Source organism: Convolutriloba macropyga, chromosome 5 (assembly GCF_964194025.1).
Source record: "Convolutriloba macropyga chromosome 5, txConMacr16.3, whole genome shotgun sequence".
Classification (NCBI taxonomy): domain Eukaryota; kingdom Metazoa; phylum Xenacoelomorpha; order Acoela; family Convolutidae; genus Convolutriloba; species Convolutriloba macropyga.
In genome coordinates, this window is record NC_134472.1 from 31,845,039 (window position 1) to 31,872,161 (window position 27,123).

Below are 27,123 nucleotides of genomic sequence, written 5' to 3' on the forward strand. Positions count from 1 at the left end.
GTATTTTTCTTTTCTTTCTTTGAGCAAAAGGCTCTGACAATATAATGAGTGGAAAAAAGATAACAACGAATTTTCAACTTGACTTCTCAATAACAAAAATGTTTGAATTGATGTCCATTTCTTATACTCGGTGTTTTTACGCTTCCAGGGTTTTACATCTCCAGTGCTAAAAACGTTATTTTCGAAAAGATTATAATACTTTTTTCAAAAAACTAACTTTTTCTTTTTTTTTTACATTTTTGAGCTAATTATTTCATATTTGAGAGCTCTAAATTGCTTGCAATCTTCTGTTTCACAGAAAACTTTTCTGGTACACAAAAAAATCGTTCGTACAATAGCTTTTAACCAGCAGAAACTAGCAAATTTCTAAAAATGACTCAACAAATACAAAGAAATTAGCAAAAACAACCAACTGATACAAATAAATAGAAACAAGGCGGCTCGGTAATGTGCAATGGCACATAAGGTTCCGACCCCGCCCATCCACAATTTTAGCATAATTGTCTACCAAATGAGGAACAGATAGAAAAACCCAAAAATTATTTTTTGCGAATCCCAAAAAAGCCCGTCTTTTTCAAAAAATTCTGTATGAACGATAAGATAACATCCAAAACAAATAACTCAGTGGAGTAAAAATTGATGCATTAGATTGCTGTAAAGAAAATATTAAGACAGCGAGTCAAAGCGAACAGCAAAATCAAACAACAACAACAACAAACATTAATTACATCAAAAAATTTATGTCCCTCTTAAAAACTAAATTTAATAACAAAGTCAACATACCGTCAGATAAACCTGAAACTAAACAAAAATAACTTATAAATCACTAGAAAACATATGCGACCAGTCCATAAAAAGGTTTGGTAACAATTATACAAAAAAGAACAAACAGAAAAGTAAAAAAAAAATTAACTTATTTTTTTGAAACAATTAACTTCAAAGTAATAAATACCATTAGGAATAAATTAATATTACAACAAATTTGCGATTACCACTGCTTCTATAGAAGGGCATTAGGACCTGACCTTATTCATTTTTTAGAGCGGCTAAAAAGAACAACAAAGAACAAACAAAAATTCAATTGAAACTTGCCAGAAAACGCTGTCAAAACCGTCAAGCCAAATTTTGGCACTCAAAATATATTTGATTGCGCCTTCTTCAAACAGCTATAATGTAGTAGTGGTCATTCATTAGTAAGACTAGGTAACAAGTAGACAAAAAAGCGAAGTGCTAAAGTATGTAATACTTTTAATTTTTTTTCGAAACAAAATTACATTCAATGTCATGAAAGGCATTAATTACAAAAAGAGCTATTTAAATATCGTCGTGTTTTCATGAAAAGGAAACCCTCGAGACCTGTAATTATCCAGAATATTTCTTGCATCTAAAAAAAAAGAACGTCAAATATGACAAAAATCAAATTAATTTAATTTTTTTTTGTGAAAAAGCGGTGTCGAAGCCAGTAAGGTCATAACAAAATCTTTAAAAAAAAGATTTTGGGACACCAATCCCTTTTATTCCCTTGACACCCATAATGTCATATTTGACCTGTAATCAACTAACGAGATTAGGTAACAAAAAGAAACATAAAAAGAACAAAATTGCGAAGTTAAAAAAGTTTTTTTTTTTAATTTTGGAAAACGATGGGTTTGAAAGTCATAAAAGCCATCAGCTATCTGCTAATATCCGAATATCGGTTTTTCTATTCTTCCATGAAAAGCCAATGAAAGCTATCACTATACAGGAAATTTCATACGACCGAAACGACAAAGTATAAATGACAGTTAAGACAAAATTAAAAAATTCAATTGATTTCTTCAAGAAAGAGGCGTCGAGGCCATTAAAACGATGATTTATATCTTTCAGGATTTTAACATGTTCAATTGTGCTTTAATTTGAATGCTAATAAGGTGACATGAGAACTGTCAATAATGTGATAATGTGACAAAATTAGAAAACGTGAAAAACTGGCAAATATCAAAACAAACAAAAATCTAAAATCTTGTAGTATCAAAGCCAGAAAACAATAATTTCAGGCTTAAAGCTGCAACCGAGAATAAATGTTAACTCAGTAGAAAGAAGAAGCAGTCTTTTTTGCTGACACTAAGCTGGAAGTTGAACAAATTAAGAAAAAAATAGAGGAAAAGTTAATTAAGCCATTATTTATTGAAAAGTCAATTATTTTTAAAAAAGAAACGACCATAAACTTTCAATTAAAAAACTAAATGCATTAGCCTGGAGCTGTTTAGCAAGCGAATTGGTTGGACCTATCACTCCTGAGCTTTGATTTGATATGTTCTGTTCTTTATTATTAAAAAAAAAGTCTTTTTTTTTAAAAAAAAAGACCGACTGATTACAACCCGATTTTTTTTGGATTGTAACAGTCCAAGAATGGCCCAAAACTACCCCTGTTAATACTTATTGTCCGTTAAGAACAATTGATTTTTCGAATGTTGTAGATATAGATAATTTCTGAGTTGAAACTCAAAATAAATTTTGCATTTTTGATAATCAACGAGTAAAGTTAGCAAAAAACGGCAAAGTTTTAACTACAAGGCACTCTCTGCGGACTCTGAAGTAGAAATAGCCCCCCTCTGAGTCTACAAAGATTGTATGAGTGTTGTTTGGGGGTGTACTGTAGGCAAATTTAATCCAAGTGGACTAAAGTAGCTTATTTCGTGCTGTTGTTGATGAAAAAGGCTAAATTTTGAAATGTTTATCCAGATTTTTTGACCAAAAAAATTAAATCAAAACAATCAAAAATGCTTGTTCGTCTTCAAAAATAAAATCAACGACACTATTCTTAAAAATTATAACAAATTTTAGCAAAATTGACGAAAATTTAGGCAAAAATTCCGGAAAATGTGAATAAAAACAACGTGAATTCACTCTTCTTTTCTCAGAAGTTTAAGCCTCGATAACTCCCTGTAGAAAACGAAAATTAAAAAAATCTTTTTAATTCCATATTCTACGCTGGACGAGCTTTCTAATGATACCATACTCAACTCTCTACGATGAATATATCGAGCGGCGAAAATTCACGGAACAAAAAAAAACCCAGTTGAGTATATAGTTCCTCCCCCCTCAAGAGGGTCGGAACAAAAATACAATAAGTTCTTTGGATAGCACAAGTACATCGGAAAACATTTTTTTCTATTCAATCAAAACCGTCAAATTAGTTGCTCAGCAATAGGTGAGCCATGTCAAGCTCAAGAAAAAAATGGAAGAAATTTTCAAAAATCTTTCTTTTTTCTTAACAAAAACACTGTCTTGAATCTAAACTCTTCTGATCACTAAGACATAGTTTTAGTCAAAAGCGTGCCCTCAACTGAATGCGATAAAACAAAGCGCCAGCCTCAAACTCGCTAAATTAGCTTAAAAAGTAGCAAAATAGCAGCAAAACATCAAAGCTACTATAAAACTAGGATAATTTATAATAATTTTTAGAACATTATCTGAACACTCTTAAAATTTTTCTACAGCCTATTCAAATTGCTAAACCCAAAAAAGTTTTAATACGCCCCCTCCCTGGAAAAATTGAGAATTTGGAAGGAAAAAATGGAGAAAAGGAAAAATGGAAAGGAAAATACAGGGGGTGTCAAACTGCGATAAATTTCATTTTTTTTGGAAAAATGAGAAGTAGACTTTAAGTGCTACGAAATGTCGTTTCTTTTTCCGGTACGATGCGTATACAAAAAAAAACAGAAAATTGGACTGAAGAAAAAAGCCAGCCTCACATATATTCCCCCATTTTGATTTAAAAAATGTTGGAGTAATTAAACTTTGTCTCAATAACGAAGGACAGAGAAACAGGCATAAAAAGTTCAGAACGCATTTGCTTGAGAGTCAAAAAAATCCAGATTCAGTTTTGGACAATTTGCTGTTTTCAGACTCTTTTTGGCAGTTTCGGTTCTTCATATCTAAAGCATTTAGAAAATGTAAATAGTGTACAGGTCCAAAGCACGTTCCACGAAAAGAATGCTGTTATTAATAATGAATCGTGGCAAAAAATGCTACATTTTTTTCCAAAAAAAACTTAATGAAAAACATTTGAGTTTTGTATGTATTTTATGTTGGATCGGTAAGTCAATTCTTATGTTGCTATCTATCTTCAAAACTTGATTCTATCTTTAATCTACTTCAAAATTCCATGGATAACAAATCTGCAGCATATTTGGTCTGTTCCCAAATTCAACCATCAGATTTGGTGTTTGCACTTAAAAAGTTTGGAAAATTCCACTGGTTACGCTTATCTAAGCTCTGTTCTTTTGTCTCATAACTTAGAGACAAATAGGAACAACTGTAGGATTGATGTTCTTGATGTTACCATTTTCATAACAAACTTTCTGACAAATATGATAGCTAAATCCCATAGGAGACTAGCATATACTCTCGCAAAAGTTGAAATTTCCAAATCATCGCAATATAGTTATGGCGCGAAAATCTGCGTTTGAAGGGCTTCAATACGATACCACTGATTTTCCTGGGATGCATAGAAAACATACCAATTTGTCCCAAAGAAAAAAATCCAACCTCGAATAACTAGTGCAATTTCTTAAAATATGTCGGAACAAAGCCGAAAAATAGCAAAATTCAATGCAAGGCAGCCATATGGGATCTTTTCTGCTATAGCCCCCCCCCCCCACCACGCATTTTTGCACCCCCTGGATATCCGTGTTTAAGCATATGCTGATACATAATGTTGCTTTGCATATAAATTTACGAGCAATGTGCACTAACTACATACGAACACAGCCGAGGTTTCAAATAAATACATATCTTGAAACAACTTTTTAACTTTCTGTATATATTGTATGTATGGAAGAGACTTTTTATTATATTTTTTGACTGAAGAATTTATTATATTATGTTTTTGACTGAAAGAATTGGGGTCGAGTTAATTTTCTGGTAAGCTGTTGTAAAAGTGTTTTCCTTTATCTCAGTCATTCGTGTTGTATTGAACAATAATCTGGGCATTGGTATTGAGGAAAAACTTGGGAGCCAAAGATCTATCTTCTTTATAATTTTTATTGGTGACTCAAATCAGGAAACGGTATTTAAAAATATGAAAGCTCTTGTTCCCAAAATTTCAACCATTCATTGGTGAATATTATAAGCGCTCAAAAAACAATGCCGCCAGAACGACTGTCACCTTTGCAAAAACAATTCGTCAAGATTTGTGAATTTTCTTAGAAAAATTAGAGTGAGCATTAGAAACAAAGAAATATTGAGAAATGGAGATTTTCAAATAATGAAATAGCAAATTTACTTATGAAAGGAGGATAATAGCGATCGATCTTGGAAACTTAAATCTTTACCACTGCATGTAATAATAACAATATGTCGCACACTTATAATCGGAGAAATAAAGATCAACAAATAGGATATTTACCCTTTTATAATCAGGTATTTATAGTTAATATTATCATCATTATAACAATTGACAAACACTACAGCACTAATCTGACTTGATTGAAGCAAAGAGAGAAAATTAACAGTTGAGTCAAACAAAAATTACACATGGATACCAAAGTCAGTTGTCTAAAACTGCAAACAATATAGAACAAAATCACTGGAGAGATCATCCATTATTCTACGTCAATGCATGACCAATTTGGTTAGTCACGCGTTTTTACATCCGAACAGATGAAAAATCATCGAAATATAATGAACAAAACAAGCAAGGCGCTTTTATGACCCATTAAAAAACTTTTAGAACAATTTAAGAAGAGCACCATTGTTTAAACGTTAGAGATTACAACCTCAGTTAAAGAGACTACATCAAAAACAGACGAATTACAACGAACAGTCGGCCAAATAAACGTCTTATCAGTTCAAAATGCATTTGCCAATTGACTTAAAAATATTAACAATATTTCAAAATTCTGATTAAAAATTGTTTGAAAAAGAAACCAAGTTAACACTAAATTTATTGGAGCACCAAAGTCGTATGAGGATCTGTTTTGAGACATTACGATTCCCATTTCAATTCAAAACTGTACATGAAAATTTCAGACATTTCCAGACATTTAAACTTCAAGAATCGAAACGTCAAGTTTTATGTGGCGATCTATTCGCGATAACATTTTGCATTCGTCAAAACAAACATGCATCTCTCTTTAAACGAGAGACAGAAAGTGAACAGCTTGGCGATTGACAAATTAATCCATACAGCCAGTCGTTTCACGCGCTGTCAGGCAAAATGAGTCATTGTTTGCAACGAAATTAAATCATTTATTGTTAAATTTGTAATTTATTTGGAAATTCTTTAATACTTTTCTAAATTATATTCATCAATGATAAGATAAGGGGCTAGAGCACTTGAGCAATGCACATTCGCAAAATTCAACAAACATTTGTGTTTGCTTTGATCAGAAATTTGTTTGAAATTGCTTCGAAAGCATTGATATTGGCATAAAAGTAAACTACAAATAAAAGCACGAATTCATCCCATTCGAACGACGCTTTCAGGAATACTTTTTATTAAAAAAATTGCGTGAAAAGTTTATCTTTTCATGCTTTCAAACTGGTATCATGTCAGATAATGTTTCAGACACGTGGGTATTTGCAAATTTTCGACGTGATGTTGTATAAATTGGGCATCACTGTTACATCCGGGAGGTAGAAGTTGGAAGGGGAACGCTTCCAAAAAGCAAGAAGCACCCATGGCTGCTGAAATTTGATGGTGAAGTAAAGAGTTGAAATCTTTGGATGAGGAACAAGTTGGCACAGCAACATTGCCATTGTTCATTTCCATCATACACGACGCTAGATTGGCAGACAAAGACGAAACCTTCTGTGATTTGAAACATTTAGCCAAAGCCGCAGCATCAGCCGAAGTGGTTGACAAACACTTCATAAATGCCTCCTGGCTGTTCGAACTCGTCGATTCTGAGATCGGAAGTGGATTGCTGGCACTCGACCAGAGCACTGGGGGGTTCGGACGATGATGACCACCCGATGAACTTGATGCTGAGCAGTTCGAATTGTTCTGAAAGTTGGAGTTGTTTGACGTTGAGATCAACTGTTGTCTGCCTGGTAGAATAGAGGTCATCCCATTGGTGATTTGGCTGAAGATGGACGTCGCAGAGGACTGGTGAGGCGCCATGCCGATGTTGGTGGCGCCACTTGAAGATCCAGATCCCATAGCACTTGAGGACACTCCGGAACTGTTTGACGCATGTTGTTGGTGCATGTGGTTATTCTGGTGTTGATGGTGGGGTGCTAGAGAAGAGACGGCAGCCGCAACGGCAGAAGAGGGAATGAAGCAGCAGTTGCCATTGTTGTTACTGTTCACCTCCGACATTAAATGAGAGTTGTCGTAGTGCTGAGAGCCCATGGACATCTTTAGCTGATAGAACATGTGCTTTAGACTGCGTCTGATCTCATACCTGGCCATTGATTGCAACGTCATTTCTAAACAAAGCATCAATGATTTCATATGGTTTCATGCAACCAAAGTACGCAATATGCGTACATAACTCATTATTATTCTGACTCAAATAGCCGCCATCCATGTGGCCATTGGCCGTACAACTTAAGCAGAACACGCAGCATGATTTTCATTTAGAAGCTAGTAAATCAGCTATGCAGAAGAGATAGAAAAGACGTTTGAAAGCTCTTTTCAAGTATAAAGATTTCTGGAGACAATAATTTAACAGCTTTATGTACTCATATTCTACTAAGAGTACTGTCAGTAGAAGATGCGCGTATTAACAGCCACCAAAGTGACTTAACCACGCAACCGCAACTTCAAAAGGTTGTAATTTTCTTTCATGACGCATCGTTATAGAAATTTAAGCACAAATTTAGAACATCATCAGCTGACCAGGTTAAGTTCAACAATCACATTATTTTTGGGCTGCACTGGTAGATGTACAAATATTCCGACATTTGCACTTCCGAGCAATTGAAGCTTAAAAGGTCGCTTCAAAGAATGAGTGACTCATTATATTAATAAATCAGTAGATTAGTCATCATTATCATCACTATAACAGTCAGCATCATTTCTCTTCAGTAATATTCCCCTCAACAGCACAGCGTCTCACCGCACACATTTTGAAAAATAGTGTACGCACACTCATATGTAGACTAACCTCTCACTATTCGTCTACATTGGAGCGTGTTATTGCTGTGCTTATAAAAAAGGAACTCGCTACTGTGTATTTGTTCATTCAGTGACGCGCATACTTATTCCATTCCCGGTCGCAAAGAAATGACTAACGCTCTTTTTTTTTCTCCAATTTATTTGCAAATCCTAAAATGAAACCTCAACAGTTCAATTTTTATGAAACACCGCCTTGACAAAATTTGCAGTTCTTAATAAACCACCATGCGAATAAAATCAGAGTGATTTTAGAACAGCAACAAATGCGACTTTAAAGTAACTTCTATAAAAAAAATAGAAGCTGTACGCAGCAGTTACGCGTACTAAAAGCAATATCCGCAGCAAAATCTATAAGAATTATTCATCCAATATATTTTTCGTACGAAAGCAGCAGTCATCACAATTCATGTATTTGGCAATGGCATCTGTTTTTTATGAATATTTTTATTGTTGTGCTCGCTTTTCTTCTTGCGTTATTAGTCACTGTTGCTCTCTAATAACAATTTTCTTTTCAAAAGATGAAAGCAAGAGCTGCTACAAGAGATAGAAAACCGGTGCTATTTTTCGATCATTTAACTGAATCACATGCAACTTGATACCAGACAGCTAGCTTTACTGCGAACGCGAATAGATCAGCGAACTGAATTATGCTTTTATTTTTAGTTTTAACTTATTCATAAATTAGGTTCAATCAAATATGATAGAATCTGTGTTTGCAAAGCATAGGGGGCAAGAAATAGAACGCTTCAGATATTTGAACAAATTTAGAGCTTATCTAGGTTGTTGACTTGAATCTCCGAAAGAGCAAAACTTTGTTCGTGAATCACCTTTCTGACCTAAAGTTCGTGAACAAAGGTCACCATTCCCATTGACCTTAATTGCTTCTCTCATTGTAGTACTATTACGAAGCGCCAAATAGATTTTGTTCATGATAATTACTCATAAACCGAATTTCAAAAAAAAAACATCGACTACCTTCAGTTATTAGGCTGAGCCGTCAATTTTATTCTCTACACAATTCTCTATACTGCAGAGTATATTAAACAGTTAATGATACAACTTAATTAATCTCTCAAAAAAATCCATCAAGCGAAACATTTTCAGCCGCAAATGCAAAGCAGCCCAGATAGGAAACCTTGTTTTAAGCCCCAAATTAACAAACACCGCAAAATAAAACATTTATACTATATGTTGCATATAATCCGATTATTAGATCAATCAGTATATTCACAAAAAAGAGCATGGGATAACAGACAACTCCACGCAAATGAGAAAACTGCGTCCGTGGGATAAAAACATTGCATGCCTTTTCCCTAATTTTATGACTTCTAGAATTGATTGTCTATTTTTTATTTGTAGTCTTATACTTCAACCTATCAGTGCGCTATTTCAAAAATTTTGCCGTTCAATAGTTTCAGTTATATAATCTTGCTCATAGAAGAAACTGATGGTTTTTTTTTTGAAACCGTGTTTATTCTTATTTTAATGCGAGTACAAAAATAGTCAATCAATGCTAAGACTTGTAAAAAATAGAAAAAAGCATAGAGGCAATGATATGCCTTTTTGTATTTTAACGATTTTTAGTATTGAACGAATATTTTCTTAAACTTGTATTAGGATAGAAATAAACGAATAAACAACCATCAATTTCTTCTGTATGCAAGGCTATATAACTGAAACTTTATTCAACAATAAAATATTTGTAAAAATAGCTCAGATAAGTTGAAGCGGCGGTACAATTTTCAACTGTGAATGCATTTCGATTGCAACCCCCAAAAATTTTGAATTCTATTCCGTAGTTCTGAGAAACGGATGTTTGCCAAAATAACTGACGTAGAGTATGAACTAGAAAGCTAACTTTGAGAAATTGCATCTCACGAAATTCAAGAAAATTAACATAGCTGTCGAGTTCACTTTATTGTTAAACCATTTCTGTCAAAAAACGATCTTCAACTCAATAGAAAAAGGCAGTTATTTTGAAATAATTGGCTAATCGACGTTTCAAGGACGATAAACTTACTATTTCACAGGAGAAAAAAAATGCATTATTTTCATAAATCGAATTTCCCAAGACATGAAAGATTTGGCTTGATTTTACACAGCAAATAATGAAAAACAATACAGTATTATGAAACGTCCACTGTGAGCAAATCAAGATACCATACTAACAAAAGGGTAAGGATAAAAAGACTTCAAAAAGTTACTTAAACTTAACGGACAAAAAATGCTGTTTCAGTTTATTAGAATCTTGCATTAGCAAGACCAAACTATTAGCAGCTCAAATTGAACAAATGTTAGTATTGCTTCTTGATCCAATTTTCTCTTGCAAACTGAAAAGTTATTCGTAAAACACTTAAGAAATCTAAGAAACCGAAATAATAATTATATATTTAGGGAGCAATTAATTCTGATTTTTTTCAAAGGAAAAAATTGTGTGTATCCATTGGCCTAAATTTGTTTCCACGAAGTCTAACGCTCAAGGGTACACACAACACGGTCTTTCCTAATTGTCAATCAAATTTTGGTTCCGTCTGAATGATCAAATTCTGAGACTGCCTTAAAATCAAAGCTCTAACACCATACAGTTGACTCCTAACTTGTTAAAGGTGCATCGACAATTTACACTAAGCTCGGAAAAAATAACATCAAAAGCCGCAAAAAATTCAAATATAACCAACTAACTTCAGACGAATTGCTCTCAAACGACCGGCGAGAGGTTGGCTTCGTCAGTAGCTAGCCACGGTTTAGTTTTTAGAGGCTAGCTTTAGCTTAAGGGGCGTGAGATGAGCACAGCGGCGGGGGGAGGACGGTTTTTGACTTCACGGGGCCCTCACGGCCTAAACGATGTGCAGGGGTGGGGGGAGGGTGAAGTGAGAGGGGGGCTGATGCGGGGGGGGGGTCAACCTTAAAGAACCGCCCTTAACGCCATAGATATAAGTCTCCAAAACAGTTTCTGTGAATCGCATACTTGGAGACTAGTGAGCTGAAAAGCTCTTAAGAGCACTTAATTCCCGCTGGGCGCTACCCTTTAATCCCATTTTTGAGGACGAAAAGTCAAATTGGTCAGACGAAAAATCGGTCAAGCGAAAAATCGCATAAAAAGACCAACAGGACTAATATAATTGCTACAAACTTTATTTGAGAGCAATTAATAAAGATGTTTTATCTACATTAGACATTGATCATATCACAAATCGTCTAAAAATCTAAAAGCCAATGATAGCTGCGATGGAAAAAGGGTGCCAGCAAAAGGATATTGAAATGATTCACTCTGCCAACATCGCAAAGCTTCATTTCCGATAAAAAATAAAAAATTCTATTTAACCATATTTTGAGGTTTTTCGCCCAAGATTAAACTTATCCATATTTTGAGGTTTTCTGCCCAAGAAATGACCGAGAATTCCGCATGCCAAGCAAGCCCTACAATTTTATAGGCCACAGATTACCTTTGAAGACACATTTTGGTTAAAAATTATTGTTGATTTTTAGAAACTCTGCAGAAACCGACACCAGCTGACACTTGAACGAAAGCTTGTATGTCGTATCATTAACAGAAGTTTAGAGAGGACAAGCAATTGGTACCTTGAGGAGCGTGAATGTATGACATCTCCACCTCACAGTGACCCCAGACTGCACTCACAATTGGGTACAGAGGTTTATGCAGCGTATTCAGCCCGGAGAAGGCAACTCCCAGGTACTGCCCATCTATCATATAGGCCAAAGTGCCCAAGTCCATGTCCAAAATTACTGTAATTTTTTCAGGAACAACTAGCACTTCATCTTTGTCCAAAATACTGGCAGGATACGTACTAGGGGGGTTATTTGTGTAGTCGTGCATTAACTTGCTTCGGCCAATATCCCAACCCCAAGATTCGGCGTTGCTTCCGATGAGGGATTTGTAGCCGGAGCAATGCAGCGGTGCGTCTTTGGTGGCAACTCCAATGACTGCATGAGTTCCACGTTGATTCGAAGGCCATTTGATGTGCCAGACATGCAACCCAGAAGTAAATCCAACTTTACCTCGTATACAATCTGTGCTTTGAGCTACAGGATAGCGTCTGAATACAAGTGAGTTTGTGTGTGGTAGGAGCACTATGTTCAGAGATTTGTCCTGATCATTCCAGGAATGTTTCAGTTGCTCTTCGTGGGGTATTGGCGTCTGGTCTAATTGCACTCTCAGTTTGTAAGGCAGCTCAAACTCTTTCTTTTGGATATCACTCCAGGGAATCACTGTCACCACACTGGAGTCTTTGGTCCTATTCTTCCGCAGGCGGCTCTGAGGCGGAATTAAAGGTCCACTGCCATTCTGATCAAGCTGTCTAGACAGTGACTGCTGAAGGTTGAAGCACGAAGCACCGACAGGGGCGGCATTGGGAGCGTAGGCATACGTTGCGGAATCGAAGTACTTGGAAAGCACGCTAGCTAACGACGTCGAAGAGTAATTGGCAACATTACTTGCTGACGGAGTAGCAACGACTGATGTTGAAGAAGCGGGTTGAGAGTACTGACGCCTCCGCATTTTAGTAGGATTTGCGGGTGAGTCATCAGTGTCGTGTGTCTCATTATTGATACCAGGTGTCGTGGAGCTACTTGATGACCCTGCACCATTAGAAGATCCACCAGTAAGCGTCGGTGGACTACTTTTCCGTTTTGTCCCACTTACACTCATTCGCGCAGACGAGCTTCGTGACCTTCGAACTGACGAAACAATTTGCTTTAAGCGGGCAAAACAGGGCGCAATGTTGGACACAACGAGACCAGCAGGCAAACTACGTCGGAACGAATTCCTACGGTTCTTCGAATCCAAAGATAATTTATCCTCGTGCTTATTTTCTTTGGGTGGTGGTGTTTTTACAGGTGAATCGTTCTGATTACGACTGAAATACCTCCTGTTAGCTTCTCTGTACTCCTCGGAATCGAATGGAGGTATAGTTTCTATAATGAAGTCTGAATCGTCAGATGGAGTAGTACTTTCCTCCTTTTCCCCCTCACCAGTTGTAGTTGATTCTTCTGTGTTGCTACTAGCAGCACTGGTAGTTGTAGTTGTGCCTGTGTTAACTGGGGTAGCCGCTATTTCCTCAAAGCTGGATATGGATTCTGTTGAATTGGAATTAGACTGGCCACCGCTGTTTCGTCTTCCAAGCACAGGGGAATGGTGATGGTGGTGATTGTGGTATTGGTAACCGCAGCAAGTATTAGTTAATTCTCCTTCTGGGGATGGTGGCGATGGGCTGTAGTTAGCTGCAACAACTGAACTAGCAAGAGATGATGCTGTTGGCGTAATATCCTCCCTGCTACTGTAAGAAGGGGAAGACGCAATGGAATTATTAGCGCTCTCCCTTATGCTACTTTCCCTACTTCTATGGGATGCACTTCTTTCGTTCTCAGGCCGTCCAACTGATAAATGGTCCGCAGTAGCCGCTAGGTATCTTCCGTTATCCGGCCCTAATATTATGTTATTACTTGTCGTGTACGAAGTATACGTGTAATTAAAACTCCGACTAGAAAGGAATCCGTTCCGTCTCGAATTCAACTTCGACTTTGGCTTCGGTATCGGTATTGGTTGACTAACAGCAGAAGATGAATAAATACTGTCAGCAGTCACTGTTCTTCTCGTAGATCGACTCACGCTTGATTCGGATACTCGAGTTTGTGCGCGATTTGGGTCGGTGACTCTCGTTCGGGACACTGCGAGGGGTTCTGGACTTTCTGAATACGAGGATGACGATGAGTCACGATGATGTCGTGAACTTCGTCTCACAACTGTGATCTCGACTGTCTCGTTCGGATGGAGCTGAGAGGTATCTTCAGACGAAGATGTTTCGGACGAACAAGAAGAGTCAAGAGCACTCCTCGATGAGCTCCACAAGTTCTGAAAATGGACTACTGTTGCAGAAAAATCTTTAACACAAATTTAACATCGATCAAGTCAAATAAGCCAAACTCTCATTGCTTATTGCTTACTCTTATTGCTTAAAAACCGGTTTGTAATCAATCAGGTAAACTACATGTCGATTTACTATATTTGCAGGAAATTTGCGACCGCAAACAGACTAGAAAACTGCGAAAAAGTTAACATTTTGTCTATGTAAACAACTCACTGTATGTCAAAAATGCCTTAAATGTTTCCAAACCTGAACAAAAATATTCTCAATTGGATACATCCTACAGTGTAATAAGACTGAGCAGACACTGATTTCTCGTATACGGAACAAAATAATTAGAAAACAAACCTGAATTTTCATTTAACACTGAAAAGTTGGGCGCTAGAGCGGGCTTAACTTCTGTGAGTAAATAAAGAGTGGGAGAACGCGAAGGTGTTTGTAGGTATAGTAACAAAAGTAGAGATATGTGTAAGGGGTTTAAGATAGAACAAGTATTCACTGTTGCTTTGATTGCCTCACTAAGTCAACTGCATTATCTGAATGATTAACTCGGAAATGATAAGAGAACAACCAGTCACGCAAAGTTCCCAAACAATTTGAAAGCACGCGTAAGAATTCCGCCGCCAGCTGCCGTGGTCGCCTCGCTAATTGAAGCCTAATTAGCACGCAATTTAAAACTCGTTTGTAACTACAAAACTATGTAATAGATTATTTACTCAATCTTAAGTGAATGTTTTCAACTGAAATCGGATTCAATTTAGCTATTTTTGCAATACTGGCACTATTTCTGGCTAGTAGCAAATGAGCAAAATTATTTTGGTGCCAAACTGTAATTGATTCCCGATCGCAGCAAATTGGTTGATTAATTAGCAGTACGCAGCTCCAAATGTCGTTCCTCGTACGATAGAGATACAGTTCAATAATTCCACGTGTGGGACTTCAATTGCTAATGATCAAAAGGAGAACTGAATAAAGTGTAAGGAAGAATGGCGGTTATCTAGTTCACTCTCAGAAGCAACAAGGGCTTCGACTTTGATTTGACGTGAGAATTGAGTTCACAAAAGGGGAAGAGGAAACAAGGCCACCACAATCCCACTCAGCTCAGTAGCGAGAAAGATGCGCTTTATCGAGTTGATGGTTGAGCCGAAGAAGGGAAGGTTCTCAAGACATCAGCTTCATAATTTCCCGAGGCAGAAGCTAAAAACTGGGAAAAGAAAGCTGAGGTAGCTTAAACGTAGGAAATTGTAAGGAATTCAGTGCTTTTTATGTAACAAATTGAGCTAGCTATTCTTGGGTTGGTTGTGGTTATTTGCTCTACTTTTGCTGTTCGTTTGCAGTAGCTTGAACTATTTTTACTCTTGTCTTTAGAGATTTTTCAGGCAGACTACCGCATACAAGAATAAGAATGGCACAGCACCGCGCCACAAGGGAAAGGGAAATGCTATGAACTGAATGGAGAATACACGAGAGTGCTGCTATGACAGAGAAAGAGAATGAAAATAAAAGGGAAGAACTGAAAATGAAACGGCAGCTTGCCAAACCAACGTATTATAATTCATAGGCACAGCAAAACAACTGCAAATGCGAGTGCTCGGGATATATATGACTCGTTGTTCCCAATATGAATGAATTGCTAATATATTAGCCTAAGCGCTTGCTTTCACACGTGGTCTAATGCAACTATGACTGTTCCTTTGCATACATGCACTGCTCTTCCAATACCACACGCAATGAGCCACTACGCAAGGATAAAGGGGAAGTTACTACGAGTGAACTAAGGGGAACTGAACTACAACACCACCGCCACCACCACTGCAGTAGCTAAAAAGAGGGAATAACACAAAGAAAGAATTGCGGCTAGTAGGACACGTTATTTCAGGTCGGTCGGTTCCTCAGCTCTATGAAGGCTAAAAACGAATGTGGGAATTATTAGTGTAAATATGATTCAGCCACCAATGTTGCCGCCGCCACCTCAATTATTGCTCAGTGCTATGTAAAATAATAACTATATTGAAGTAAGGGCAACAATAGGAACGGAATACGGCAGGGGAAGTTAAAGCGAACGTCACCGTAACACAATCTCCCGGTTTAAATTCCAGCTGCAGACACAAAGAATATACAATTTCTCAATCTCAACTTAGGAGCTCCCTCTAACAGACTCGTTTCAACTACCGTACATTAATCAGAATTAGTACAAGTAACAATTCGTATAATTCACCTCAATCGGTGCTAGCACTTTTTCAACAGGACCGTGTGCGCTTGTTGTACTTGCACAATGCTTGCTAGTATGAATGGGATATCTCCAACATAGTATGCTAACAACGACAAACTCTGTTAGCTAGCTAGCTCATTTCTACTCATGTTAGTCAGCATAAAACGCGTTTAAACACCAGTTTATAACCACTAATATTGCATGACTGTGTCAGTGTGTGCATACACACGTACACAAATTTATATATATGTTCAACTCGTACATAGATCTCATAAACTACTATGGTTTCAGCTTGCCATAACATTGAACAATACGAAGAATTATTCATTCAGAGAGCGAGAGCCACAAACGCTACTTGCAAACACGATCCAAAGCAAACGGCCGTTGTTGCAGCTCTTACAACCACTCAGAGCAAGGTGCAACGCTTTGTGTGACTAAGCCAGTAAAACTCAAACGCATTTCTAGTTCTCTAAGCTGGCCAATGAGTAAGACGTGTGACGCGAGCTCATTTTCCGTTTCACCAACTTATTAAGAATGCAAACAGCCATCACCTGTACTAATTATTCACTCTATCACTTCGAGATCCAAATCCTGAACTGAATTTATCCTACCCAAATCATGCATTTTGCGCAAAATTTGAACGCGTGCTAGAAATCATTACAATTTACACCCCAAGTATGAATCTATAGAGCCCTTCTAAGTAATTGAAATGACGTAATTCTAGGCTCATATGCCATCTACCCTAAGTTTAGGCAATGGTAGTCTCAAAATCTGCATCGGAAAGGAAATTGCGTTCTTTGTGCATGCGAAATGTTCACTGGAAATCTGTAATCAATATTTGCTGTTTATTTTTGTTGTCCATAGAGAAAAATGAATAAGCAATGTATTTACAAAAGTTTGAATTTCAGATACCAAACTTTCAACTGATAAAGAAAAAACTATAGATAAAAGTACCGACTGCCAAAGCACACCATGACTCAAGATTCCATCTAAAACGTAATCGACTAATATCGGAAAACCAGCTTAAAACAATAAAACTTGGGCAACAGACTGCCCGGTAATTCACCAATTTGACCTTCAATAGGATGGGAACACAAAGGAAGGTTAAAAACGAAGACAAAAATAGCTACACTAAAGAACTCACAGTTCACAAACATAACCGACTAGCGTCGGGCGAATTGCTCTCAAACGACCGGTTGGCTTCGTCAGTAGCTAGCCACGGTTTAGGCCAGGTTTAGCTTAATTGAAGGGGCGTGAGGTGAGCGCAGCGGGGGATGGGGGTGGGGGCAACAGTGGGGGGGGGGGGGGGGGGGCAACGGTTGGAGGGGGTCTTTGGCTTCACGGGGCCCTTACGTCCTGAACGATGCTTCTAAGAAACACCCTTCAAACCATGTATGAGTCTCCAAAACAGTTTGTGAATCGCATACTTGGAGACTAGTGAGCTGAAAGGCTTTAAGATGATTCCCCGCTGGGCGCTACCTGTTTATCCCGTTTTTGAGGACGAAAAGTCAAAGGGGTCAGACCCATAATCGGCCAAGCAAAAAAATCGCATAAAAAAGACCGTAAGGACTAATATAATTGCTAAAAACTTCTACAGCAATTAAACAAAATTTTTGAAAATGACTTTAAGCATGCATGTAATTCAGTTGCTGAGCGACAGCAGTCATTCAACAGAATGGTTGTTGTCAGTTTTAGAAGGGTGATAGAAAACGTCACAGGAAAAATTGATGCAGAAGTCAGATGAAAAACTGCCGGAATAGATCCGGAAACAACTCCCCAAAACACACCAAAATACAAGACCATGGGTCAAAACAAAAAAAAACTCAGTGCTGATTTTGTTAGTCCCAAGAATTTGATAAGAAAAACGTCTAATTGAAAAAATCTAAAACATAGCTGGCAGATTCACAGAAAATAGCCGCAATAGCTTTGTAGATCTGCAGTCTCAAAATGAAAACAAAAAAGAAACAGACCAAAGCACTACTTTTTTAAATGCTCAGGTGTTATATTTTGAATAAGAGTAAGTTTAACTTATTGCTGCTTCTATTAGCTGCTCTCAAATAACCTCCAATTAGAGTGACACGCACTGACTTGACCTAATCTCTTTGAATTGAAGTGAAGAAAAGTCAATTTCGGAGTGAGGAAGTCATTTTTGAGGAGTTAAGTCACGTGTCACCAAAAACATCGAGCGAAAGAACAAAAACCTCGCTCCAGTAAGAGTGAAAAACGCACGCCATTCAGTTGAAATTGCATAAAAGAATGAAAAGGCACAATTTTAAGTGAGTGTGACGTCATATGGTCGTAACAAAAACTTTGACAACGAAATAAAAAACTGAACGAAGGTCAATAATAGTCCCAGCAATCGCTTTGCAGCTATTAAAAACAACAAAATTATAGAAGTTGAAATCCAATCACACTGTGCTTTATAGAGCAGCCATCCCAACTAAAATGCCATTCGATGTCGCCAATAGAGCATATTCTGCGTCGACTGCAATTAAATTTGAAATTGGAAACTAGAAGTAAGAGCAATGAGCTGAAAAATGGACGGAATAAAAAAAATGCTTCAAAATAATTCAAAATTCACGGAGTTAGTCAGCAAAACACTTATTAAGCATCCAAGGAAAAATTATTTTTAACAATCTATTGCTTTAGGAAACTTGAGCGTAAAAAGCAGATCCCATTTGGCTGCAAAAGATTTCAGCGACAATTTCAAAAAACATTTTACATACCCAGACAAGGTTTTTAAATTAAACGGCATATTAAAAAGATTAGTAAATTTGTAACCTGAAACATGTAATAAAAACAAATATCCTGAAGTTTTCTACCGATTCAAGATGAAATGCAACAAGGAAGGTTATTTTTGGTCTTGATGGTAACCAATTTCTGTTGCCGACAACTTCGAGTTCAGCTGCCGACATTTGTGAATGAGAGGGAAATTTAGATCATGCAAAAAGGAAGACACCGGCGTAAAAGTCAGTCAAAACGTCTAAAACGTCGTTTGAGGGGAATTAAAAATAATACCAACCAAACAAAAACATTTGAAGGAAATCGTGTCCGAACAAAACAGTCCCGAATTGTAAAATATGTCCAGACAAAACAGTCCAATAAAAGCAGACAAAAGTAGTCCCAAAAAATCAAAAACCAATTGTAAATAAAATCTAGAAACAAATAACAAACATACTCTATGAGTTCAGCTTCTGAATACATTGTTTTAAATTGATAAGAATTAAAACTTGTTTCAAATACATAATTTGGCAAAAACTGTGTTTTAATCATCTGAATGTTTGTTCAATGACATACAATCATATGAATACCTTAAATAGTTTCTTTGTTAATTGGCGTACACATGTGTACCTCTGTATAATCGGGCTATTTTGTCTGCGAATAATTTGCTATTCTGGACTGCTTTGCCCGTGACTTTTATGTCTGTTCACCGTAGGAAATACGACTGAAACCCTTAACTACATAAAAACTATGAAGAACAATAAAATGTGTGATTATAAAAATTTAATCACAGCTTGCAAAAGAGCACAAAAATGTGAGAATCATTTAACGTAATAGTCAAAACCAGGTAAGATTTTAAGACCTCCAAAATGTAGCGTCTTGAAGATTCACTACATAAGAACAAAAAATTATTTTAAAAACTGAGAACTGAAACTTGACGAAAACTAGATTTTCGAAAGAGCCCAAAATTTCGACGGAACGCATAAGGAAATTGCAATTAGAAAATTATGTACTTTTTTCAAACATTGCTTTTATGTCATTCAACAGAGATTTCTAATGAATGAGATAAATGAAATAATTTTTAGAAAAACGGATTATAAAATGGAAAAAAAACACTTCGTTGCAAGTAAACTCATAGCTGTAAAGTCCGAAAGACGCTCAAGCGGAAATTATAAAGGTAAAAAAATATTCTAAAAAGTTGATGAGAGCCATTTCTTTCTTCGAAAATATTATAGAGCTTAAAAATTACCACATTGCCACTCATGCGCTCTTGCCTACTTGATCAAATAAAATTTCTAACTTAAAGCACTTAGTTAAAAGCAAAAAACACCAAAGTTGGCAAAAAGAGGCAAATATGCGAACTGTCACGCACTATACTGTCAAAAAAACTACGCATATTTAAAAGTCATTTACTCAACGCGGGGGATGAGAAAATTTTCTCTCGATCAGAGAAAATTTGCTCACAACAACATTTCTATTGATTTAAGATCAACATGCCTGAGCAAAAGTACTTCGTTTCAAAAAAAAAGAACAAAGCGGGCGGAAAATCCATATTACTACTCTATAAATTCTTGAATGCAATCAACGCTACTCAGCTATCACTTCGCAGCTATTGCAAAAAACTAACTCTCGTTCCATTTAGTTTTACTGTCTTAAATATCAAGAGCTACAGCCATAAACCAAAAAGATATGAGCATTTGCATGTTATGTTCATACCCCGCTATTATGTTCCAGAACCGAGAGTGAGCCCATAAGAAAAGAAACTGTTTGGGGGAGACATATACTTGTCTAATTTGAAGTCAATTTAAACGTCAAAGTGTTACAACTGGAAATATTACATCATTATTGTGTTAAGCAGCGATTTAAATACTACTCAAAAGCGATGTAAAAGATTACTTAAAACAAAAAGCATTTTTTTGTAAGCGTTTTGTACTTATAACAAAAACATCTTTCTGTAAACGTTTCGTACCAAAAATTATCAATAGTATACTTCCAAAAACCTAAACTTTATTTGAACTTTCTTAACAAAAAGTTTTTCTAAACTAGGTTTTCTAAATTAGGTATTTGTTTTTCTAAATTAGGTTTATACGAAGGCCAGACAGAAAAGGTTGAGCTACCGGACTATGATTTTGACAAAACTGAGTTTTCCTTTAGATATATAACGAGAAAAGAACTGTTTACTGTAATTGATCAATTACAAAACAAAGCAGCGGGTCCTGGATTACTTACTACATGGTCCTTCAAGTGTAGCAAAATGTCTATTGGAACACATCTACAGTTTGCAATAAACGAATGCATATCAAAAAATGTTTTTCCCGATGTACTTAAAAAAGCATATGTAACTCCAATTTACAAAAAAGGTGATCCACTGGAAGCAGAAAACTACCGACCAATATCAGTTACACCGACTCTTGCAAAAATTTTTGAAAGACTTTTGCTCCAACAAATGCTAGAACATGTTGAAAAATATGAAATAATCAATAAAAATCAGTTTGGGTTTCTGAAAACAAAATCTTCGAATGATACAGTAATATCGTTGACAGAATCAGTGAACAGTTTGATAAAAGAAAACGAAACCGTTGTTAGTATATTCTTGGATTTGGCCAAAGCAAAAAATTGCAAAATATGGATTTAGTACGGAATCAATTGCAATGCTAGAATCGCTTTTATCTAACAGAAAACAATGCGTAAAGAACGGAATTGAATATTCTAACTGGGTGACAATCAATCACGGAGTACCTCAAGGAACAGTTCTAGGACCTTTAATTTTTATAATGTATATCAACGATTTCCCAGAAAAAATGAAAAAAAGAGGACGTTTTACAGTTTGCAGATGACACATGCATTATTTGTCATTCCAAATCCGATGAAAATCTTTTATGCGAAATTAACAGTGTATTTGAAAATACTGACAGTTATATGAGGCAAAATATGCTAACTTTAAACCGAGATAAAACAGAAATTGTGGTTTTTTCAAAAAATGGTGAATCAAAAATTGAACAATTTCATTATAATGGAATTTTCATAGAGCCAAAAACAAGTTGTCGTTATTTAGCTATAATGATTGATAACAATCTAAATTTTGATATTCAGCTAAACAAAACGTTAACAAAAATGGCAAATGCTATTAGGTCAATTTACTTAGTAAGACATTTTCTACCATTAAAAGCAAGAATCGGGCTTTTTAAGTCACTTGTTTTGTCCCATCTCAATTTCAGTGCCATTTTTTTCAATCGTTGTCGGTTATGTCACTTCAGGGAGTTAATAGACAAATAAATTGGGGAATAAAGGTTTGCCACCTGCGCAAAAAGTTTGACAGTGCAAGAGATCTATTATTGAAAGACAAAATTTTATCAGCAGAGCATTTCATTAAAAACGTTTGTCTTCTTAAATTTTTTGACCTCCTCTCACAATATAAAGAGAGCAGTCGAGAAACCAAAAACTCCTCATTCAGGATTTTTGAGAAGTACGAACTGACCAAAAACTCCAGAACTCCAAAGAATAAGTGCCATTCCAAATGGAGTGACAGGTCACTGATTAGAAATTTTTCTAGGAAGTGGAATAAATTGCCAATTGAAATCCGAAAAGAGAAAACTAGAAATAAATTTAAGGAAAAACTAAGTAGCGAAATGGTCAAACTGCATAAACGTGTTCCAATAGATAGACAAGTAAGAGGCTTTAGAAATTTGTTCTACTGAAGTATAAAGACCAAACTATTCATATATTTACGAGGCGATTTTGAAAATGTAAATATTTAACCAAACGTTTTTGTTGTGGTTATAACTTTAAATTTACATTTTTGAAGATTAAAAAAAATGACTCCTGGAACAAACATTATAGCCTACAAGAATATTTATTCGGCTTATCTAAGAGGAGAAAATTGATGCACCATTTTTTTCAAAACCTTTCTAAAAATTAAAAGATTTTTATTTTGAAGAACAATTTTGTTACAAAAAAAAAGTTTTTCCGTTTAAGCCCCCCATTTTATTTGCAACCCCCAGACGAACTAGCAATATTTCTAGATAATGATTTATTATGTAATGACACGTTCTGTAATTGGGGGTTGCATAACAAACTGCGGGGGCACAAACGCAAAAGATCCCAAACGAGTTACAAAGTTTCCAAGATAGCAACGTCAACATAATGCCTCATTCAGCAACCAACTCAAGCAAAATGGACAGGGCTGATTACTAATATTCCAACAATATTAGCATTCGGATCTTTTCCGTCTGAAGCCCCCCCCCCCCCAGTAGGTTATGCACCCCTCAGTTACAGAGCACGTGTCATTACATAGTAAATCATTATGTAACAATATGGCACGTGGGTCTGGGGGCGCAAATAATATGCACCCACTAAGCTGGTGGGCACAATTGGAAAAGATCCCAGCAATCATTGCAAAAAACCCAAAAAAATCACTCCGTTGGAGACTTATAAACTAAACCCTGATCTTCAGGGTCGGACGCTAAGCACTATTCATCAATGATTACTGGAACTCATGAACGGCAAATGAACTCAAGAACGAGGGGTCTGTGGTACAGCTGAATTGAGGTGGACGAGGGATGTGAAGTGGGGGGGGGGGGCGATACTATGAGAACAAAAAGGCAAGAGAACTGATCCGCGTTCATCCCGTTCTTGAAGACGGAAAGTTAAAGTCTCAGTCGAAAACTATCAGAAAAGTCGTTAATGAGAAAAATCGAGTGAAAAACAACCAGTAGAGTAGTAGTAGTAGTAGTAGTAGGAGAGTCTTTAGGGTCGGAGCCCTCGGATGTGGAACCCTTCAGTTTTCGTTTGGCACGAGTTTTTTCATTGGATTGCAGATTCCACAGTTGCATAGAAGTCTCCAGGTGCAGCTGTCGAGTTCGTTGTAGCTTCTGTGGAATAGTTTTGGTACATCTCTGTCAGAAGTTTCTTCGTCATTGGCTTCTCCGTTGTCCTACTGATGATGTTGAATAGCTTTGTGGCTCTGAAGAAAAAATTTTCGTCTGATTTATGTAGTCGGTGTTTGGGGAGTTCAAATTCCTGCTTTTGTCTTGATTCGTTTTCTTTTCGCTTTGGCAGTTTGTCTTCGGGGACGTAGTAATTGCCTTCTAGGATTGAGAGGAGATAGAGGACATCGTGCATTTCCATGTACATGGAGAGTGGGAGTACTTTCAGCGTTTCGAGTCTTTGATGGTATTCGTCGTTTCCACCGCATATCCACTTTGTTGCCTTTTGCTGGATCTTCTCGATTGATTTCATGTCAGTCTTCGAAGGGTACCAGACTTGGGAGGCGTAAGTGAGTACGGGCACTACGTATCCTATGTAAGCGTTCAGTTTCGTTTCCATTGAGGTTCTGCTCGAAACATTTCGTTTGAGTGTGTAGAAGGCTTTCCATGCTTTGGTTGTTCTAAGTTGGCAGTTTGCGCTCCAAGAGAGATTTCGAGACATTACGACTCCGAGATCTTTTTGGGTGGCAACGGTTTCAAGACCTGCTTCGTCACGCTGGGCTAGATCCCCTCTGATGAGGAGAGTTTTACTTTTGCTAACATTTAGGTCCATATGGTTTGCTTTGCTCCATTTCTGTATTTCCCCGAGAGTGGTCTCGCATTCGTGTTCACCGTGGGTAATTGCATTGAAATCATCCGCGTATCCGAAGGCCGGGATGTCTGAGATTTCTTCGGGGAGATCGTCAATGTAGATGATGAACATCAGAGGCCCCAAAATTGATCCCTGAGGTACTCCGCTGGTTACATTTCTGGTCTTTGATTTGCTTGTTCCAATTTTGACGCGTTGCGTTCGGTTTGTGAGATAGCTTTCGAGTAGTTGGAGTAGCTTTCCTCCGAGGCCAATGTTCTCGAGCTTCTGGATGAGTCTTTTGTGCGCTACTTTGTCAAAGGCTTTTCTGAAGTCAACATACAGAGTTCGAATATCATTGCATTTTTTCGATTCAAGTTGCTGGTATAGTTCGTCTGTGAAGAGGATGAGTTGAAGTACTGCTGATCGTTTCTTTCTGAAACCGTGTTGGGAGTCAGAGAGGGTTCTTTCTATTGGTGGGTAAAGCCGTTCGAAGATGACTTTCTCGAAGACTTTTGAGACGTTCTTCAATAGACTTATTGGTCGATACTGTGTGATGTCTGCTTTGTCGTTTTCTTTGTAGATCGGGGTGATCTCACTTGTTTTCCAGCTCTCTGGGAATTTTCCTTTATTAAGGCAGGTTTGGAAGATAAGTTTGAGAGATTTTGCCAAAGCTGAGGCGTTTTTTAAGATTATATTTCCGATGTTGTCTGGGCCGCACGCTTTGTTTGCCTGGAGGCCCAACAGTTGTCTTTCGATTTCTTCTTCAGAAATTCGGAAGCGACTCAGAGTCCCGCGATATAAATATTAAATAGTTTCAGGTTAAATAAATTTCTGGTGCAGCTGTGGTGGCCAAGTCTAATGGTGATGATTGCCACGCGCTCACTGAACAATTCCTTGAAAGATAGGATGCACTTGAATATTCGAGACAGTGGAAAAATTCTAAACTTCCGTAGTTGCGCTCTCCTCCAGCATAAAACAAATATTGTTGATGATACTATCCATAAGCTTTTTCGATCTACAAGCAGCTGGCATAACTTTGCCGAAGCCCTAAAAATTAATGACAATATATGCCGAAAAAAACCAATATCCTGAAAATTGGTCGTCAGGCATTGTTAATCAGACTATTGAAAAATAGGATCTTTTCCGTTTGTGCCCCCCCCCAGTACGTTATGCTCCCCCCAGTGACAGAGCACGTGTCATTACATAGTAATTCATTATGTAAAAATATTGCACGTAAGTCTGGGGATTGCAAATAATATGCACCCACTAAGCTGGGGGGGGGCACAAACGGAAAAGATCCGAAAAATATTTTAGGTGCCTATAAAAAGACCGCAAAAACAGCAGCGGAATACAAGTCAAACAATAAGTTTAAGCAGGACATACCCACTTTTCTTACAGTATAGAGGCCAATGAAGCATTAGACTCAAGGAAAAGCTGCAGAAGATAACGAATCTTAGTGCTCTACATAAAACGGAAACTAAAAACCTGTTTAACATCTTTTAAGACCACTTTTCATCAGCATCTAAAATCGTAATGTATACGAAATAACATGTAGTCGATGCTATTCCACCTTTGTCGGACAAACTTGCAGACATGTAACAACGCGGATCGCAGAGCATCAGAAAAAGGACTTACCAGTAGGTCAGCAAGTAAGCGAATGTTGTGGCAAATCAGGCGCGTTTGATGGCGTTTAATAGATCAGTGCAATAAGACAAAAAACTCAAGACTCTCGAAGAGCTACATATAGCATAACAGGAAGCTAATGCTGAACACGCGTGTAATGTGACTTTGGCTAGCAATACTATTTCAATTAATTTGATGAAATGACGTATCTCGCTGATTAATTAAAAAAAACTGAGTTCTGTCATATAAATTAATCTTTTCGCTAAATTTAACGGAGCCAGAGCGGCTTGAGTTATACTTCTGTAATATCCGTGAACTGTGTATGGTTACGGTTTGGGTTGGGCGGGTTTTCTTAAGCACATTAAACCTCGGGATTGCGGATGAAAAATCTCTAAAACTTTAATTTTAATTATGAAGATGTAAGTATTCAAACGGTTTAATACCGAGTTAGAATTATTGATTGGAAGTAAGCCGATTACTTGGAAGTAGGCGAAATGATAAAAGAAATGATCATAGAGCCGATTATTCGTAGGTAAGCGAAATGATCAAAATTGCTGACATCAGACCAGTGTGTTACACAAACATAAACAACATGCGCGAAGAGATGTACGACTTTTTCGACAAGGTAGCACAAGCAACGATTCCCAAAAAGACCAGGCATCGGCAATCTCTACCACCTTGGATTAGACCAAGTAAGTCCAATTTGATGAAAAAGTAGAACACTCAGCGTAAACTCGTAACGAACAAACCAAAGTCATATCGGAAAAACATCGTAAGGAAATTTCAAAACGTTGAGACAGAGGCCGCAAAAATAGATCGGTATAATTATCAAGAGAAAATAATGAGCACCAGAGACACCAGTGTTATCTTCAAACATCTCAAAAGATTTAATAAGTCACCAAACTTCCCAAAATTTCTAATAAGTGGTTGAAGATCAGCATTCAACATTGGAGACAAAGTAAACTTACTAAACGATTTCTTTCATTCTGTCTACACTCCTAAACATTCCTTTAGCATAG

The 27,123-nt window shown here is 37.0% G+C and overlaps 2 protein-coding genes across 3 annotated transcripts in view; one reads left to right on the forward strand and one right to left on the reverse strand.

Moving 5' to 3' along the window:
- LOC142339327 (ubiquinone biosynthesis protein COQ4 homolog, mitochondrial-like) overlaps window positions 1–27,123 on the forward strand; it is a 549,842-nt gene that overhangs the window by 299,848 nt on the left and 222,871 nt on the right. The window lies entirely within an intron of this gene.
- On the reverse strand, window positions 5,167–16,391 carry LOC142339323 (uncharacterized). Its single transcript, XM_075389286.1, has 3 exons — window positions 14,341–16,391; window positions 11,690–13,979; window positions 5,167–7,416 (listed from the first exon to the last, which is right to left on the reverse strand). Exons 1-3 carry the CDS (start codon window positions 14,350–14,352, stop codon window positions 6,533–6,535), a joined length of 3,186 nt encoding a protein of 1,061 aa, XP_075245401.1. The 5' UTR covers window positions 14,353–16,391; the 3' UTR covers window positions 5,167–6,532.